This window comes from Perognathus longimembris, chromosome 5 (genome assembly GCF_023159225.1).
Source record: "Perognathus longimembris pacificus isolate PPM17 chromosome 5, ASM2315922v1, whole genome shotgun sequence".
In the NCBI taxonomy this organism is placed as follows: domain Eukaryota; kingdom Metazoa; phylum Chordata; class Mammalia; order Rodentia; family Heteromyidae; genus Perognathus; species Perognathus longimembris.
The window spans coordinates 43,497,869-43,516,329 of NC_063165.1; the positions used below are offsets into that span (position 1 = coordinate 43,497,869).

Here is an 18,461-nt window from a genome sequence, read left to right on the forward strand (position 1 = left end):
AGAAAACATCAGAGAATGGTCGTACTTATTAAAGCCGAATGTTGTACTACCAAATGAGATATTTATATGGCAATATAAAAGATAGGAGCACATGAGTTAAAAGTGGAATTTAGGTAATTGTAGAGCAGATATCCTAAACAGTAGTATTTTTAGGTTTAACATCAACCGTCATACACAGGGCAACAGAAGAGTTAGAGGTGAAATATCATACTTCCTACTCAATGACATCTTCAGAACCTACTAAGTCATATGCCCTAGTAAGACTCTCAGAAAGCCAGGTTTGCCATTCTTTTGATTGATGGAGCTTTGCATGCCATAAATAAGGCGAAGTGCCAGCTTAATACTCAACATATTACGAAAACCTTGGGGAGTGTGCCATTTTACTATAATTTCATTTCTCTTCTATACAGACTTCTATTTTCTATTCCTTTCAGCTAGATTAAATATTGTAAATCACATCTTTATTGATAGGAAAAGAGGTATCACCATTACTCATGAAAATGTCATCTGCAAGAGGCTAACTTCACTAACGAAGGAAAAAGAGTAGTTTGCCAAACCAAATAAATTTTTTTATCTGGAGTGGTTGGGGAACTGAGCCTTTAGAATTGGTGATGATTCTAAATTTCTGAATCACAAAGATTTAGTCATGCTATCAACTCTGGGAATACAATTAACACTCACAATCAGCATGAAAGTGATTTGAAAAAAATTAATTGCTTCGGGAATTTTTATTGGTCTTGCAATGTTTCCCACTCCATATTTACTTACAAAATGGAAACAAATGATGCTCTATTACTCACCTTTGGTCATATCTGATTTATAGGCTGTACAATAGCAATGACTATACTTTATTTTGTATCTCCTATTAAAAGAAATTATTGAGCACCTGCTACATGGTGATCCCTGACTCAAGAAATATGTAGGACAATAGGAAACAAAACTTAGTGGAAACAGGTCTGCTCTAAATTGAATTTAACTAACAACTGGCTGTTGTGGTAATCACTTATTTTCCTCAGAGTTTTATTTCCTCTACATTAAACTGTACATAAGATGACCTTCCTGGATATGATACAAATGTTGATTGAAAGTCATTAAACCAATATCTCTAGTTTTCCTTGACCTTATGGTGCAAAATGTGTGATATTTGACTTCTAGGATGAAATTGAAGAAAAATATTAGCAGACATATACATGTTCAATCATGTCCTTATGAACATAAACAAATACATGCTTAAATCAGGGCAAAAAAGTAATGAACTAAATTACAAATAATAGTTTCTTAGGGGAAGCTGGATTTAGGGTGAGCAAAATTTAGATAAACAGAAGGGGAAAATATAACCACAAGTCCTGATAGAAACTAAAACCTAAACATACACAAAATGATAAACATGTGCCATGAATAAACATAAATAGAGGATGAAGCTGGGTATCATAATACATACTTCCATTTCTTAACTACTTGGGAGGCTAAGAATGACTTAAGAACAAGAGTGTGACAGAACATCACATGCTAGATAAAATAGAGAGGATGAGTATTAGAGGAAGATACTATAAAACCCATTGGTGCTTTGGAATTGAGACTCATATGACATAAGACTAAAGGCAAATTTTAGTCTTTGGGGAAAAAAAATCAGATTTGTTGAAAAACTTGTTGAAGAAGATTCCAAAAACTGGTGCCTCTCTAAAGGGCTAGACTATAAGCTTCATCTTATTCACTGTTCATTTCCAGCTCTCAACTCAGAGCCTAATAAAAAGTCAGAACTCAATATGTGGAAAAACCCGAGTCAGTAATACTGTCATGCACTGATAAAGATTTGGAATAGAATGATAGCAATGGGAATAAAGAAGCTCCATTACTTAGAGACAGCTCATTAAATTTACCAAGTATAAAGAAAAATAAAAGCAAAATAATAGTAATAATAAAATCCCAACAGCACTGCAGCACAATTGGGAAAACAAATCTGAAAGGTGAGTACTTCTTCTATGTCTTCTCTGGGCTCTGAACCCTGGGGTCATCATATTACCACATTACCTAATTCTGAACTAGAACAGTGCTGTCAGCAGGCTATTTTTCATAGGAAAGAATTATAAACCACAGCCTTCTACAGTATGAAGGGGTTAATGATTGTTACGAATGTGCTGCCAGGTAAAGAAGTGTGCCAAAGAGTTTGAAAAGAAAGCTCTCCTGGGGTTTGTCTGTGAGCAGACATCCTGAGATTGGTTTACTGTTTATTGTGCTCTCTTGTACATTGAAATGTCTGTCTCCAGATTCATTCTCCCTGTCCCTCTTCACATTCTACTGCACCCCTTAAGACACAGCTCTTTTAGTGAAAATATCCATCGTGACACATCAACCCACAGCAGTTTTTGAAGAGCCATCTGAACCACACCTGGGTTGTTAACTAATTTTTTATTTGGACAAGTTCCATGTAGCATTAGACAGGGATGGATCCACAGGTTGGTGGGGGCTGAAACTCACACAGTGTAGAACATTTGTTTAAAATGCAAATGAAGCTAGGGACCAGTGGCTTGGGCCAGTCATCTTACCTACTCAGGAGGCTGAGATCTGAGGATCAAAGTTCAAGGCCATCCTGGGTAGCAAAGTCCTTGAGATTCTTATCTCCTGTAATCCTTTCCCAGATAATTTTATTTAAACCTATATCTTGGAACTGTCCTCTTATAAGAAACTAGGTTGTGTTCCATATATCTCAGAACTTCTATTGAATACTACTAGGTCTTGAGTTAATACATTGTGAGCAACTCTACCTGAACACTTGATAGTCTGTCAAACCCAGTTCAGCCAATAAAATAATCTTACTTTGAAAATCTACTATTTGATTTTATGCATATCTTTTCTCTAACTTTCCTAGGTCTATATCTACATTTATGCCATATCTTATTCACTTAAACTGCTCTCTGTCCTGTCAGTCTTTTCATTTTTTGCTTATGTTTTCATGGAACTCATCACTGACTGGATTAGAACAGTATGATAATGTATTGATTAAGAAGATCTTCAGTCATTAATCTAATATTCTTCCTTCTTTATAATGAAGGAAATGAGCCCTTTAAGAAATACCTTAATTGAGGAAAATAATACTGCATCCCAATAGAATAGAAACTACCACACAGATTAGGAAAACAGTAATCAATTTAGGAATTAAGAACATACTTTACATAATTTATATATTGTGGGATATGTAATATAAACACACAAAGCCTAGTGTGTGTCTCGAAGTTTGGACTTTTTGCCCCAGGTGGCCATATTTTGGGAACGGACTACCTAAGCCATTACTCTTTGGATACTCTTTATAGGATACTGGTGGTAGGGAATCAGAGAAATCACCCATGTCAAACATAAAAGATCATTTTAAAATAGTAATATTTCCTAATAATGGTTGTATAGCTTCTACTTGAATAGTTAAATGATGGAAAATGTATTTCCCTACAAGGAAAACCCAGTTCATTTGGCAGAAGGGAACCTTACCAGTAATAAATATTCCAAACATGGGTAAACGTAATTGTGGATCTACCTTTCCTAATTCTTATAATCTTCTTTTAAGGCAAGAGGGAAAATATCATTAGTGCTCTTTATATCTTAGAAGGAGGAGCATCAGAAGATCAGCAGAAATTGCCCCATATTGACAAAGCCAAGAGTGTGCAGGTAAACCTTGGATCTCCATCTTCTGACCCAGAACTCTGACATCTCCCTTACCCCATTGGAATAGTTGTTTTATGTGTATTCACCTGAGATGCTTACAGAAAGAAGTAAATCATGTTCTACCTAAACTGTAAAGTACCAACATTATTTGCTTTCTTTGTCTTTTTTATTCTGAGTGAGCTGTATACAATGTTATTTTTTTACAGAGCTGTAACTTTCTTCTTACAGTTTGTTTCCATCCATCTACATGAACAAAAACTAAGAATCCCCAAATCTAGATGTCATTCACATTACTAAAAGGCTGCCTACTCTCTTATACAACTGTGGAACATGACCACTGACAGGCTGAGAGAGTTCTCTATCACAGCCCATCAGTATTTGTTTGGCGCAATTGTGCAGCTGAGAAAAAAATACCATAATTTGGACCCATTATGTGTTTACAAAGCTACAGAAGGAACTTACTGAAACACAGAGCCTCAAAGTGAATGGGCTTTCCCCAATCTACCACTTTTCAATTTTATTTGTTCATTTTAAGGAAATTAATTTACTAATTTACTACATATTAGTTTTTTTTTGTAGGAAACACATGCTGGCCTCTAGAGATTACTTCTTTTTTTTTCAAAATCTGTTTAAAACTACATTCAAATGACAATCCCTTTGTACAACTACCTACTTAAAAAATTCAGTTATAAAATTTGATGTGGAGTTTTATTTTGGTCTATTTATTATTTTACTATTTATTTATAGCGATGCCAATATTGTATGCCACAAATATTACAAGAATATTTCTATTATCTGTTAATATATAAATGTTGAGTAGTAATGTTTTTACAATTATGTTTCTAAATTATTTTAGCGTTCTGACTATACTGCACATAGATCTTACAGCTGAATTTATTATATAATCCTAATAGTTTTTGTTGCACATGTCTTGAACATTAAAACTTTACATAATGAATAATTTTCATAATTTTATTTAAAAAGGGGTGTGCAGTCATAATTTTCAATGGATATCCTATGAAGCCAGGAGAATTTAGGGGAAGAGTCACATTGGAAGGGATGGAAGAAAATAATGAACAAGATGATATTGATCAAAATGCATTATATTTATAAACTGATTTGTTCAATAGTAAGCCTTTTGTACAACTACATAAGGATAATACTATTTAAAATAGGCAATAAATTTTTATATTTTCAGTGGACAGGCTCATCTTGACTATGTATGCTTGTTAAAAAATGCTAGATCAGTAGATGACTTAGAATGAAAACAAAGAGAAATTTAGTCTGAACTTGAGATGCAAAGTATTAACGTTACATTGAACAAAATATAGTTATTTTTTCTTTAGCCAGCCACCACAGTTCCTGTCCTTCAAAAATAAATAGAAAAAAAGCTATGTAAGATTTTCTTTTACTCATTATAAACTATACAATACCCCACATTTAATAGAAACAAAAATGTGAAATTTCATTTCACTTTCAATATAAATTTAGCTCCTTGCACAATCACTAAAAATAAGGCATTAGTCAAAACAAATTCAAGCAGTTGTTTTAATGCTTTTTACATTTTGTTCATATCCTTGAAAACCTGAAAATTTTGGTTTTCAGCTAAAAAAATTCCCATCATTGGTGCATCAAGTTAATTAGTTTCCTATTAAATTGTGCTGTGACCCAAGTTCATGGTAATGTTCACATCCTGATCTTGTGTATGTAAACTTTATATACATATAAAAACACATTTATGCTTGTACATTTTTATATATCAATATGTCAGATATAAAACCTTGTTTTGAAACATATTTAAACAATATAGATTATGCATATTCATGACATAAGCTGATTATGCCTCATAAACAATTCTGTACAAATAATAGTCTTATTTTAGAAAACCTAGATTTTGAGTTCTGTTTTATTTTTATGTATGGATTAGGCACTAATGTAAAATGTCACTCTATTTCTTATACTAGGATAACACACACACATACACACACACACAATTAAAGAATTTTTAATTTGAATAAGCCATCACCCTTTTTGCAACATAGTACATTTGCTTTTCCAATTACCTCAACTATGTTCATTGATGTCCTTTTATTTTACTAGACCAACATGTCTTGTTTTAAGAGACAGATGCTATAGATATTTGTTAAGATGTAATAGTAGAAGCTAATCCCAGAGTTTACACAGTGCAGAAAATATCCTTGTTTTTTAATTATCAAACTAGAGTTTTATTTAATCAAACATTGTCTGTAAACTTTGGGAAATTCATTGAGGGATTGATCAGTTCTTCATCTAGTCACTCAAAAAAGAGATGAACAATGATCATAGTAGAACTCAATATAGGAATTTCATTTCTGTGTTAAGTTACTGACTCAGTTATAAAAACTGGTGATGTTAAGATATGCTTATACACTTACCTTATCAAAATGCAAAAGGTGACAACAATCTTCAGAGTATTGATATTAAGATAAAAATCTGTAGCTTATATGTATATGTTTGTATTATATACTAGACTGAATTGTCACTAAAACATAAAAATCAAAAGTCAGAACTCCAGTTAGTTTGTTCTAATCATCCTTCACATATAAATATAGATATAAATACTTGCTGTAAATGAGTTACTATTGGACTACAATTTTTTCCATTTTAACCATCTGTGCCTAATAGGTATGGGAAATAGCATCATCATTAAAAGAAAACTTAGAAATGATAAAACTAACTTTAGATTAGTGAGAGAATTAATAGTCAAGTAGATCATCCTATATTACAATAAAATAAATAGTAGTGCATTATTTCAGGGGATACTCATCGCAATTTTTAGGGGCATAAATTTCCCTTCTGACCTCATATAAACAATGTCTCTCTGCATTAGAGTAAGACACAAAGAGAAATTAGGATGAGTCCAAAGTCTAGTGTAGACTCAGGTTTCAGTTTCTCCAGGAGTGAGAAATGAGCTCTAAACTGAAAAAAACAACAACACTGATAGCTAACATTACTCAGTATGAGTAATTACTTTTAGAAAAATGAATGTAAGTGATATGTGCCTTGCCTCATTTCACAAGAAAGTAGAACGTGTGGCATTGGATATAGTAGGTGCTGCTCTCAATCTTGCTACCTTAATTTCCTGAAAGTTCATAGCCACCACTAGAGGGAGAAAGCCTTAGAGTATCTGTGAAGATAAGTTTCCTCATTAAGAACAGCATAGGATTCTGAGATCTTCAAAGACTGGATATTCTTCACTTCATGGCCATTAAACAACAGAAACTGGTATTCTAGCAGAGAATGCACCCTCTGTCTAGGGTCCTGTATCTCTAACTCTGAAGCATTAGAATCCCCATTTGACCTTCTGTTTTGTTTTATTATTTTTTTCAGAAACTTGTGCTCAGAAAAAATAACTGCAATAAGAAACATTGAAGAGTTTATATATATATCAAACACTTTAATAATCTGCCCCACCAGTAATAAGAGAATAATTTATAATAATTTACATCTGATATTGCTACTATGCCTTCTTCAATAGCACAACCATAATTAATCTAGTGGTGGTTGATTTCACTACCAAAATATCTTTTTCCAGCTTTGTCTCTTTTTAATTTGATTCCTCTTTTATAAATCAAGTTCTTGTCTGCTTGATTTATAGTGCTACCATCCCTCTTTGTTCAATTAAGCAGGCAAATATTTATTTGAGTACTTGTAGTTACAAAGTAAAATTCTGGGATGAGATGGTAAAACAGATGAGATGCCTTCCTTTGAAGAGAGGCACAAATTAACAGAATGGTTTTTATTTAAAGTGTAATAAATGCTAAACACAAGGTATAGAGAGACCCTATCAGTGAGAATAAATAAGAGTATTTATCCACAGCCTGGAGGAATTAGGAAAGATTTTCCAAATGCTGGTTAACACCAGAATTTAGCCTTGAGGGAGCTATAGGGAAGCAAGCTAGTAAAGAAGCGTGATGGAGTAAAAGATAGAGGGAAGCTCCAAAAAGAGAGTTTCATGAACAAAGCTAGGAACCAACACTGTGTAGAGACACACTCACTTGCTTATGGGTAGAGGCGTTCCTGGGGTATCTTTAGGTCACAGAGTTACTCAAGGCAAAATGTTATGGATGATGAATAAACTTTAATGGGTCTAGTGATATTTTTAATTTATTGAAAAACAGCAAGTCTGAGACACTCCAGAAGAGAACTCACGGCCACAATTACTCTGCTTGGAGTCTGGGAGTTCTAAGTGGACAAAACTTATAAAGTCAGGCAGTGGGGACTTATGCCTGTAATCCTAGCAAATTAGGAGGCTGAGACCTGAGGATCAAGATTCAAAGTCATTCCTGGTAGGAAAGTCAGAAAAGATTCTCATCTCCAATTAACCATACAATGTGGAAGTAGAGCAGTAACTCAAGATGTAAAGTGCAAGCCATGAACACAAAAGCTCAGGGATAGCACCCAGACCCTCCAGGACTTCATTTCAAGCCCCAGGACAGGTACACACACACACACACACACACACACACACACACACACACACACACACACACACACTATGTATCTTTCACTCTATATATTTATATCATATGCATATATAAAATTGATCAATGTACTTAGGGAAGAAGTAAATAGGATAAGTTGTTATTGCATTCACACCCTTGCTGTCATCTTTTTCCCACAGAGCTAAACCAGGTCTAAGGAATCTGAAATTACAAAGTAGGACTTTTTAAAAGATAGACCTCAAAGCTCTGAAAGTCACCTTCAAATCACTCCCAAGGTTATTTAAGTCTTCCTTCTAGTGAATGGGTCTCTGTCCTTTACCTGCTGATCAAGTTTCCTGTCTTGGTTGTGTGTTTGCCTGAGGGAAAGAAAATCCCTCAGTTTGGGTCAATAGTGGAAATGTCAAAAAGGGGCATTTTCTGAAGAATTCTTCCTTGACTAGACTTAAGTGGAAGATCCTCCACAAATAAATGTAGATTTGATTTGCAAGGATGAGACAAATATTAGAAAAACAAGAAGGCAGAGAAATCAAAAGAGGGAACACAGAAGGGCAGATGGAATAAACAAAGGGAGGGATATTTTTAGCAACATTTTGGGCATAAAAAGTGGCATATCATGACATAAAATAAAAATAAAGAAGATTATCTCCATAGTACTATGGAATGAGAATCAAGAGACAGCAGTTCTAGGGTTCAGATAGTTACTCAAGGTTTTAAGCAACCACCTAAATTTATCTTTTCTCAGTTACGTTACTCGGACTGTCTAATCTCTAAGGTTTGTCCTACTCAAAATTTCTATGTGTTTTTCAGGCAGTAATTAACAAAGTCTGAAGTGAAGGGTTTTATTTTGTGAAGGTTAATCATACATTAACTTGAAATTATGTTTTGATTACGGGTGACTACAAAAATGCATTCACTCATGCTGCAAGTATAAGGAATAATTAAATAAAATACTTGTGACTTCAAATGACTTGAAACAATAACAATAAAATTACTTTATAGAAAATGAACCACATGGACAATGGAGCTATGAATAAAATCCTTTTGTTAAATTTCTCAATTTTCTAAAAGTTATTTCTTGTTGAAACTATAATGAATACAATGTCAACACTTTTTAACTGCTAATACTTTATTCAATTTTATAATTTAAAAACTCTTTGCTATGAACTATCTTATTTGATCTTAAAATAGTTTGTCCATTATCTTCACTAATAGTTTAGAATATCTTACGCTATTAGATCTTAGTCATTTGACTTCTTCTTGAGCATTCTTAACATATCCTTCATGAAAATTCTTGTTTGTAAGTTTCAACTAAAGATTGATCACTATATTAAAGTGAAGTGAATTATTCAACAAATACATTGTTTTGGCAACTATTTAAGTATGTAGAAACATAATTGCACAGAATAAAGTCTGTATGAACATGTTAGAACTGGACATTCTCTTTGTCTAACTATTGCCCTTTCCTTTCCTTAAAGCACAATAAACAACAGTAATGATCATATGGCTAACAAATGTAGGATTGCTTTGCGTCTTACCTAAACTAAATAATGAGAACTGGACCTGTAGTCTGTTTCTTGGGAGATGAAGGTGGGAGGACCATGATCTGAGATCTGGCAAACACAGAGGTGTTACAAGAAGAATAAAGTAAAGTAAAAATGACTGGGCACTTGGTTTATATGGTAAAGTACAACAACCATAAGGATTTGAGTTCAATCTTTAATAACCACCATAATAAGGATAAGGAAGAGGAGAAAGGAGGAAGAAAAGGAGAAAGAGGGGAAAGAGAAGAAAGGAGGAGGAGAGAGAAGGAGGGGAAGACGAGAGCTTTCAAAAATCAAATTTTAATCCTATTTCAATATAAAATGTATCCAATGTATTCAATGTAAACTGTATTCAATGTAAACTGTATCCATATTAAAATAAAGTTATTCCATTTTCTATTATATTGTGGTGATGGAATCACTTAGAGAAGAAATGGATCCATGACAATCTCTTTCTTTTGTCCAAACTGAATTTGAACTTCCTTGCCTACCATCTTGTTTCTCAAAACAGACAATAAAACTATACATTTTTACTGCCAGTCTACTGAGTATTATCCTGAAAAAGGCTTCCCTTCTGTGTACATAGATAAGATCACTAAAATATAAAAAGCAGTAATTTTATCCCGGGCTCTTCTCCCAACTAATCAAATGAAATTTTCTGAGGACAAGAAATATGCAGCCTTGGTATTTTTCTAATGCTCTCTAGCTGGAGGGAATGAATAGCGCTGGTGGTAAATGTCCAGAGCACCTCTTCTTCCACTTGACTTAGAAATTAATGAGAGTTCTTATACAGATCCAGTATCACCACTCTGGGATAGTTTTGAGAGTTGCTTTTTTTTTCTTTTATACTCTTTTTATGTGCATGTAGGCCAGTTCTGGGACTTTAACTCAAGGCTTGGCATTGTCCTGGTGCTTGTTTTACGAGGGATATTTATTTTGTTATTTTTCTTTGTTTTTTCCCCCTACCTTTTTCTTTGATCTAGGCTAGTGCTTTACTGCTTGAGCCACACAGCCCCACTCTGGCTTTATGGGAGTTAATTGAGAGCTTGTTTGGAGGTTCTAGCAGGGGAGCGCAGCTACTCCTATACCCTTGACCGTCCTCCTCTATCCGGGATGGTCATCCTCTTCGACCAAGCGCGCAGCTTCGGGAGGGACGCACGTGGAGTGGTGAGGGAGGAAGGCGACACCCGCCTAGCCAGCCAGATCAGCCGAATCAACCCTGGCGATCAATGGGGTGACAGATGTCGCAGCCAGATCGCCCTCAGATCCTATGGGAGTTAATTGAAGATAAGAGTCTCACAATGTTTTTTGTTCATTTGTTTGTTTGTTGTTGTTGTTGTTGTTGGTGGTGGTGGTGGTGGTGGTGGTGGTAGTGGTAGTGGTGGTGGTAGTGGTGGTGATGGTGGTAGTGGTGGTGTGTGTGTCCAGGCTGGCTTTGAGTTGTGATACTTAGCTCAGCCTCTTGAGTAGCTAAGATTACAGGTGTTAGACACTGAAACCTGGCCAGAGATTTTACTTTTAAACAAATTACTGTAAGATAGTTAAGGTTCTCATCTATAGACAGTGCTTATGGTAGCAAGAGTCAGTGTTAATCAAAGTGTGGGCTAGGCTGAAGGTAGAATCATCACTTGAGAACTTGTTAGATATTCTTTCATTAGGTTAGAGACTACTCAGAAATTCTGGAAGTGGGGCCCAGCAGTGCACCTTTTAAAAACGTTTTCCATGTTTTCTCTCTCTCTCTCTCTCTCTCTCTTCCCCCTCTCTGTTTCTCTGTCTGTCTTTGTCTCTCTGTCTCTCTCTGTGTTTCTTTGTCTCTGTCTCTTTTTGTCCCTGTCTCTCTGTATGTCTCTGTCACTCTGTCTTTGTCTCTATCTCTGTCTCTATTTCTCTGCCAATACAAGAGCTTGAACTCAGCACCTGGGTTCTGTCCTTCAGCTTTTTTATACAAGGCCGGTATTTTACCACTTAGGCTCTATCTCCATTTCTGGCCTTTTTTTTCTGCTTAATTCATAACTTATTTTGGCTAGCTTTCAACTATGATTCTCAGATCTTAGCATCTGCAGTAACTAGGATTAGAGATATGGGCCACTGGTGTCTGTCTCTTCCTGGTAATCTAGACATACATTTAATTTTGAGAAAAAAATCATCAGGTAAAAGGAGTTTCTAAACAACTGGTTGCATGAGGTTGGAAAACCACTGATATTTAATGTTTGTCTAGCCCTTTACAATTCAACAAACTTTACCTCTTACATGCTTCTTAAAATAACACTACAGAGTAACTAAAATAGTTTTAGCATTTTGCAAATGAAACTACAGCCCAAAATAATGTGAGGTTTTGCTCAAAGTCATAGCATAAAAGGATAGATCCAATTTTAGAGCTTAGCTCTTTTGAGTTTCACAAATTAACAAGTTAGGCATTCGGTTAAGAGGAGGGCCAATGTCTATTACCCATAAATAATGGCCTAAAGGAAAGGTATCTCTATGGTTCAGGTGATGATTACAGGGAGGAAGACCAGCACATTCACACAACTTCCTATCAGGTGAGTCACAGCTGTTTGTACTTGGAACTCTCAGAGGCCACAGCAAAATGCACTAATCCATTTTGGCCTGAGTTTGCTTCCTTTTTGAGGAATCAGCTTTGGGAAATGCAAGTTTTTAACCTTCACCAACTGACATAGAGGATGAATCATCCCCTTTGGTAGTTCTCTCCTCAATTTTACAAGTTATTTATTTGAAGTCGTTATATAAAGCAGAAAAAAATGACACACACTCACACATACATACATATACACATAACACAATATATATGTGTTTATGTATATTTTGTATATAGTACATACTTATATGTACATATGTATACATATACTTACATGTTATTGCAACACACACATGCACACAGACATAATTTTCATTTGTCTCAGATTTGTCCACTGTTTCTTGAGTCATAAAAGACAACAAATGAATTCTTTGTCAAAGTATACAAAATGTCATATTCCCAGATGACATGTAGTATGTTATACTATAATAAAGGATTTCATTGTAAATGAATTCTCATTAATGTATTAGTAATAATTAGTCAATTTTTATTACCTTGGGTGATGTAGCTACAAACAAAGAAAACCTTACAATTGTTACTAACTTGCCCTGTACACCCTCAAAGTTTGTTTCCAAATAATGAATTATAAGTAGGAGAAAAATCACATGTTGTGTCAAGCATTTGTTTGAGTGTTGATGCTTTCTTCCTGAATGTAGGCGTTCCAGATGCCTTATATAAGAGAAATCATTTTTCATGAAATTTGCACAAAATCTTTATATTATTGTTAAGCAATTACATCCTCTGTTGTATTTTTGTCTTCTTCCCTTTAGTATAGAAACAGACAAGTAAAGACCTAGAATTTGGAATTAACCAATCTTCACTTAAATATTTAGTTTCTTTGGAAATTCTTTATACTCACTACCTATATTTACATTTAAATGGGAAAATGTTATTATCATAGAATGTATTATAACATCCTGCAACCACCAGGGAGGATTAGACTCTTGAAATAAATACAAGTTCAATTTAAAATATTTAGAATGACATTTTGGGGAGATTCTGCATTATATCATATGTGCTGTTCATACATTCATGTACATATGATATTCACAAAGGAAATTTATGAGCAGATATAGGATAACATAATGTGTCATACAACTTGCACAGTTATATGGAATCAAGTATTTTATGCTCATCTTCCCATATACCTACTGTTATATTGTAAATATGGTCCATGGTACCAGTAAAATGAAAATTTTGAACTTCATTTTGAAACATCAATTATTTTCATTTTATCTTGCTTTATCACAACTGTATGGCCTCAGTGTATGAAGTTTCAACAGGAACTGTACCTTCGGGGGTGTCTGTGTGAAAGTTAAGCAGGTTTCTAGAAGCTGCACTGGAAGTTCACCCAGTAGTTGATGGAACACCTATGCTTACTGGGGTGGCACTGTGGTAGGCAGGTTCTATTCCGAAAATCATCTGAGGTTGCATCCTGAGAGAACTCCTATGGATAAGTGTGTCATACACTTTTATACACATGCAAGTACAAATACCCCTTGGTGCTGCTGGTGCTATTGTGCCACATTTTGTTCCAAGAAGCAACATGGTCAGCTCTGTTTACCTCAGGCTATCCATTTCTCTTTCTCTCAAGTTTTGTCACTGTAAATCTGTAGTTTTCTTTCTGTTTTCAAAAAGATAGAGGCTACAGTGTAAGTCTATAAGACTAATGTATACACTCTGATCATGATGCACTATTATATCAAAATTCATAACTAGATAAAGATAAGTATCAATTTGCAAAAGAAACACTTGTTTCATGGAAGGAAGACAGTGAAGGTAAATGTTTTAAAAACAAGTTGGCAAAACTCCTGTCACTGGACCACCAGAATTACAAGCCTCCCTTGTCTCCCGTTACCATTTTGAATTATTCAGGGCTTCAGACTAATAAAGGATTTTTTTTCTTTTCTTGCCATTTCACTTTTTCAGTGCCAAACATCTACTGTGGTGTCTAATGAATCAAGTTCTCCTTCCTCTCTTCCCCCTAGATGATCACACCCCCAGCAAAATGTCACAAAGTGGATGCATGCCTTTCCCAGGCTAGACTTTCTAACAGAAAGCCAGAAGACCATTCTTCACCAGGAAACTGACCCACAAAGCTTACTGGATTCAGTTAAAGAGATTGAAGAGAAGGTCAGCTAAGGAAACAAAGGGAACTCTCACCAGAGTACTTCTGATAGAATTCTAGCAACTCAAAAATCAAGGCTTGTCCAACTCAGGCAATTAAAAAAGAGGTCATGTTAGGTGATGTCTGGGAAGGCTATGGAATCTTGTTGGTGACCTATCTGCATGGTCTTTTCGTGTATCTTCTCTTTTCCAGGAAAGATCTGGACATTTTGTTTACACACCCATTTCTATAAAAATATATATTGGTTTTAGAAAATACTCCATTGCTTTTAAGCTACAGATATACACAAACACAAGTATACTCTAAGTTGACGTTTATGTAATGAGACTACATATCCTACATGTAGATGTCTACATGTGTGCAAAATGAAAGTATAGTATACATGCAGAACACATAAGCATATTCTTCTTCTTCTGAGTTAACAGTTAAAAGTTATTCTAACTCTTTGATAGCTATATACTAGGATAGTGGTGATACTAATTTAGACCTTACAAAGTTCATAAACATTTACATAGAAACTTGTACATTCAGAGTGAGTGCACATCTCTCATATTCAGTCTTATTATTGGGGAAATTATATTTATAGGGCTAGCATACTTTTCTATAGATTGCTTCATTAAAGGGTTAATGATGTTAGGTGATCTGGATGCTAGCCGATGAGGTGGCACGCTTGTGTGTTTGCAAAAACATTTTCTGCATTACATCTAAATCCCTTGCAAACAGATAAATTACTCTATAAATCTTATTGCTCCATGTGGATAAATCACACATACAGGTTTACAAGGCTGGAAAGCTACAGGGGGAAATCTACTTTGGATTGTAGGGTCTTTGGGATTCATAACCACCTAGCGCTCAGGAAATGAAGAAAGAAGTACTTAGACATTCACATTCTCTTACTTTTTACAATCTGGAACAGTATATGCATGAAATACACACATAGAACCCAGCACACACACACTCACTCACACACACACTTACACATGACACTACACACACATGCTCTTCTCTAACAAGGCTAGAGATCCCAAAGCAGGACACTCTGTGACAGCCAACCAAATTTATTTCTGAGAAAAGAAAAGAAAACTTTGCTGCTGTCGGCAGCTCTGCTACAGAACTGCTCCCTGATGCCCCAGGGTTTGTGCACTATCAGCTCCTTCCACACAGATTAGAGGTTTATTTTCTATTGCATACTGTTTTTTTTATTGCTATAACCAGAAATATTAGCTAGATAGACAGACTCAACACTGGGTCATTTTATTTGGAGGAAATGAGATTTTAAAAGATCTCTAAGGACAATGTTTTCTTTTATTTTTTATTACTAGCAGATTTTCAAGTAAAGCTGAAAGGCAAGGGTAGAAAAGAGGAAGAGAGAAGGAAAACACAAGAAAAGAAGCTTGGAGCTTTTTAGAGATAGGATAGTGATTAGGTGCCTCTAATCTAATGATTTGGGTCCCTGTCTCATAGTCCCTTCTAGGGGTCAAACTCCCAAGGACTATGACTCCCCTTTTCCAAATTTCCATCCCCAAATTATATTTCAGAGGTTGGCAGTAAGACTTTAAAGTCAATAATCTATTTGGAATATCCATGCTATGTCAGGTTAATTCTGTCCCAGTCTCTGTGCTTCATAATCCTGTTCCTTAGTGCTAGTGGTTGGGCAAGACCCTTCTTCTCCTCCTCTCTTCATTCTTGTGTTGATTTCTCTCCACAGTCCAAAACAGGCTCAGTAACCAACCAAAGTTCTCACATTGATTTATTGCCCTAGATGTCAATTAGAAGATCTTTACATAAAGTCTTCTATCAGAACTACTGCTAGGGCAGACTGAGATGTGCTGGTGTGCCCCAACACACACACACACACACACACACACATACACACACACGAGAGGAGGCAGGAAGAACACATTATTGTGCACCACACTCTGAGAGCCATAATTTAACAACTCTTCTCTTAGATTAAGAAGCCTCATCAAGAGTCTGAAGTGCCAAGCACCACCAATTATAAAATCAAGAATACTGCCCCAATGCTACTAATGCAGGGTGAGAGGTTATGAGGGTGGGGGTGGGGGTGAGGGAGAAGTTCCGTTTCCATGATAAGGAAAATAGTGTGCAAAGACCCAAACAACATTCTACCAGCATCACAGGATATTGAAAAGAACCAGAATTCGCTTCAATTTTGTTGGTGGCTGTGTGTTCTTAGTAAAAGGAACACACATACACACACACACACACACATCCCTGCAGCAACACCAAGCCAGCAGAAGTTCAAGTAGCTTACATATGCTTACACACACACACACACACAAACACACATACACACCACAGACACATAGACCCTCACACAGCAGAAAAGTTGTCTGAAAAGCCCCTACCTGAGGATGGCCGTGTCCCCCTGCCTCACTGTGATATTGTCCGTGCCTCGGTTAAAATCCACGCTGCGAACGGGCAGTCCTGTGGGAAGAAGGCAGAGCAATCTCAGTAGGACCAGCGGCAACTGTTTCCGATCAGGCTGAACTCTCCCGACCATCGTGGCCAAGCCGAGTTGCAGGTCTGAGGGGCACTCCGGAGGGCGTGTGTGCGCGCGGATGTCTGGGCAGAAGGCTTTACCAACCCTGGGCTGGCATGCACAGCCCAGGCAACTCGAGCTTGCCCAGTTTGTGGAACTCTTCTTTTCCTTCGCTTAGTCTTTTGCCCTTCTAAGACTTAACAAAGCCCCCAGGAAACCCAAACAAGGGTTGAGGAGGAGAAGTCCAAAGAACAACAACAAACAAACCAAAAATAAAATAAAAATTAAAAAGGGAGAGTTACAAAATATAAAACCCTCTAGAAAAGATGAAGACAAGACTGTCTAAGGCAGAGAGGGATTCCCTTGGACGCTTGAAGCTCCCCCTGCCAGTGTGTGAGCTGAGCTTCTCTCTGTAACCCACTTTCCTTCCCAGGCTGGAGAGCAAGCGAACCAGCACCGAGCCTGCCAGTGAGTGTAAAGAAACAGCCTAGCAGCAGTAGCAGCAGCAGCAGCAGCAGCAGCAGCAACCCAAAGGCTCTTTCTCCCTCCTCCCTTCTCTGCTTCTCCTTCCAGTCCCTGGCTCTCTCTCCACTCAGCACCTCCCCCCTTTTACCCTGCTGGTTTTCAACAGCCCCACCACGTCATCCCCTCCTCCCTCCCCTTGGCGTGGCCCCTTTGCTTCGCACAACTGCCCCCTTCAACAGCAGCCAGCCTCAATGAAAGCCTGATGCGCCTTTGGGTTGTCAGGACAACAGCTCCATCTGAGGCCTGGCTGATTTCCTTAAGAAGAGGGAATGGAACTCAGAGGTACTGTTCAAGACAGAGGAGAAGGAAAAGGACTGTGGCTATAAAAGAGTCCAGGAAAAGCTAAGGAAAGAAGGGAAAAAGAATGTGAAAAAAGAAATGCAAACTGTCAAATGGAGAGAGTGAAACAGAAGGATAGGAAGGCAAGGGTAGTAGGGATCAAACCAGAATCAGAAGGATTAAATAATATAAAACACAAGAAACTTGACGGTGGAATAGTGATGAAAACCCAAGGTTGATTTCAATGAAACATTCCTTTCCAGAACTCATGTCATGTTTATTGTTTCCTTCCTCCTGCACTTTCTGTTATAGGATTTAAAAAAAAAAAAAAGGTTTATTTTCTCTTCCTTTTTCATCCCCTCCCCCTCTTGAAACCCCCTTATGAAAGATGGATGGGATACAATGCTGGTATTGAGTGGTCTGGGTGTGAATGCTTGGCTTGTCTTTTCCAAGTGCCAGCCTCAGCAGCTGATCCCCAATTCCTAAATCAACTTCACTCTCCAGGAAACCCTCAGTCCTGTACATGAGTAATGGTATGAAGGATGATTGTTTAATTGGCACATTGCTGTTTCTATACAAGTTTCTACTGGCATTTGCTTCTCAAAACGTTGCTATGCAAGGAAGTAGACTTGTATATCATAAAGCTTGTTATTTCTAGTGAGATCCAATGGTGAATACAGCACTCTAATGAACACCAGACAGGCTACCATCATTTGTCACTGTTGCTCCATAAGCCAAGTCAGTGAAG

The 18,461-nt window shown here is 36.5% G+C and overlaps 1 protein-coding gene across 2 annotated transcripts in view; it reads right to left on the reverse strand.

The window, feature by feature from the left end:
- Positions 1–16,930, reverse strand: part of LOC125351717 (limbic system associated membrane protein) — a 620,820-nt gene extending 603,890 nt beyond the window's left edge. For both annotated transcript variants that reach the window (XM_048346681.1, XM_048346680.1), the window contains exon 1: positions 16,776–16,930. In XM_048346681.1, the coding sequence (XP_048202638.1) occupies positions 16,776–16,930 (155 nt within the window). The remainder of the gene's footprint in view (positions 1–16,775) is intronic.
- Between the last annotated feature and the right edge of the window lie 1,531 nt (positions 16,931–18,461).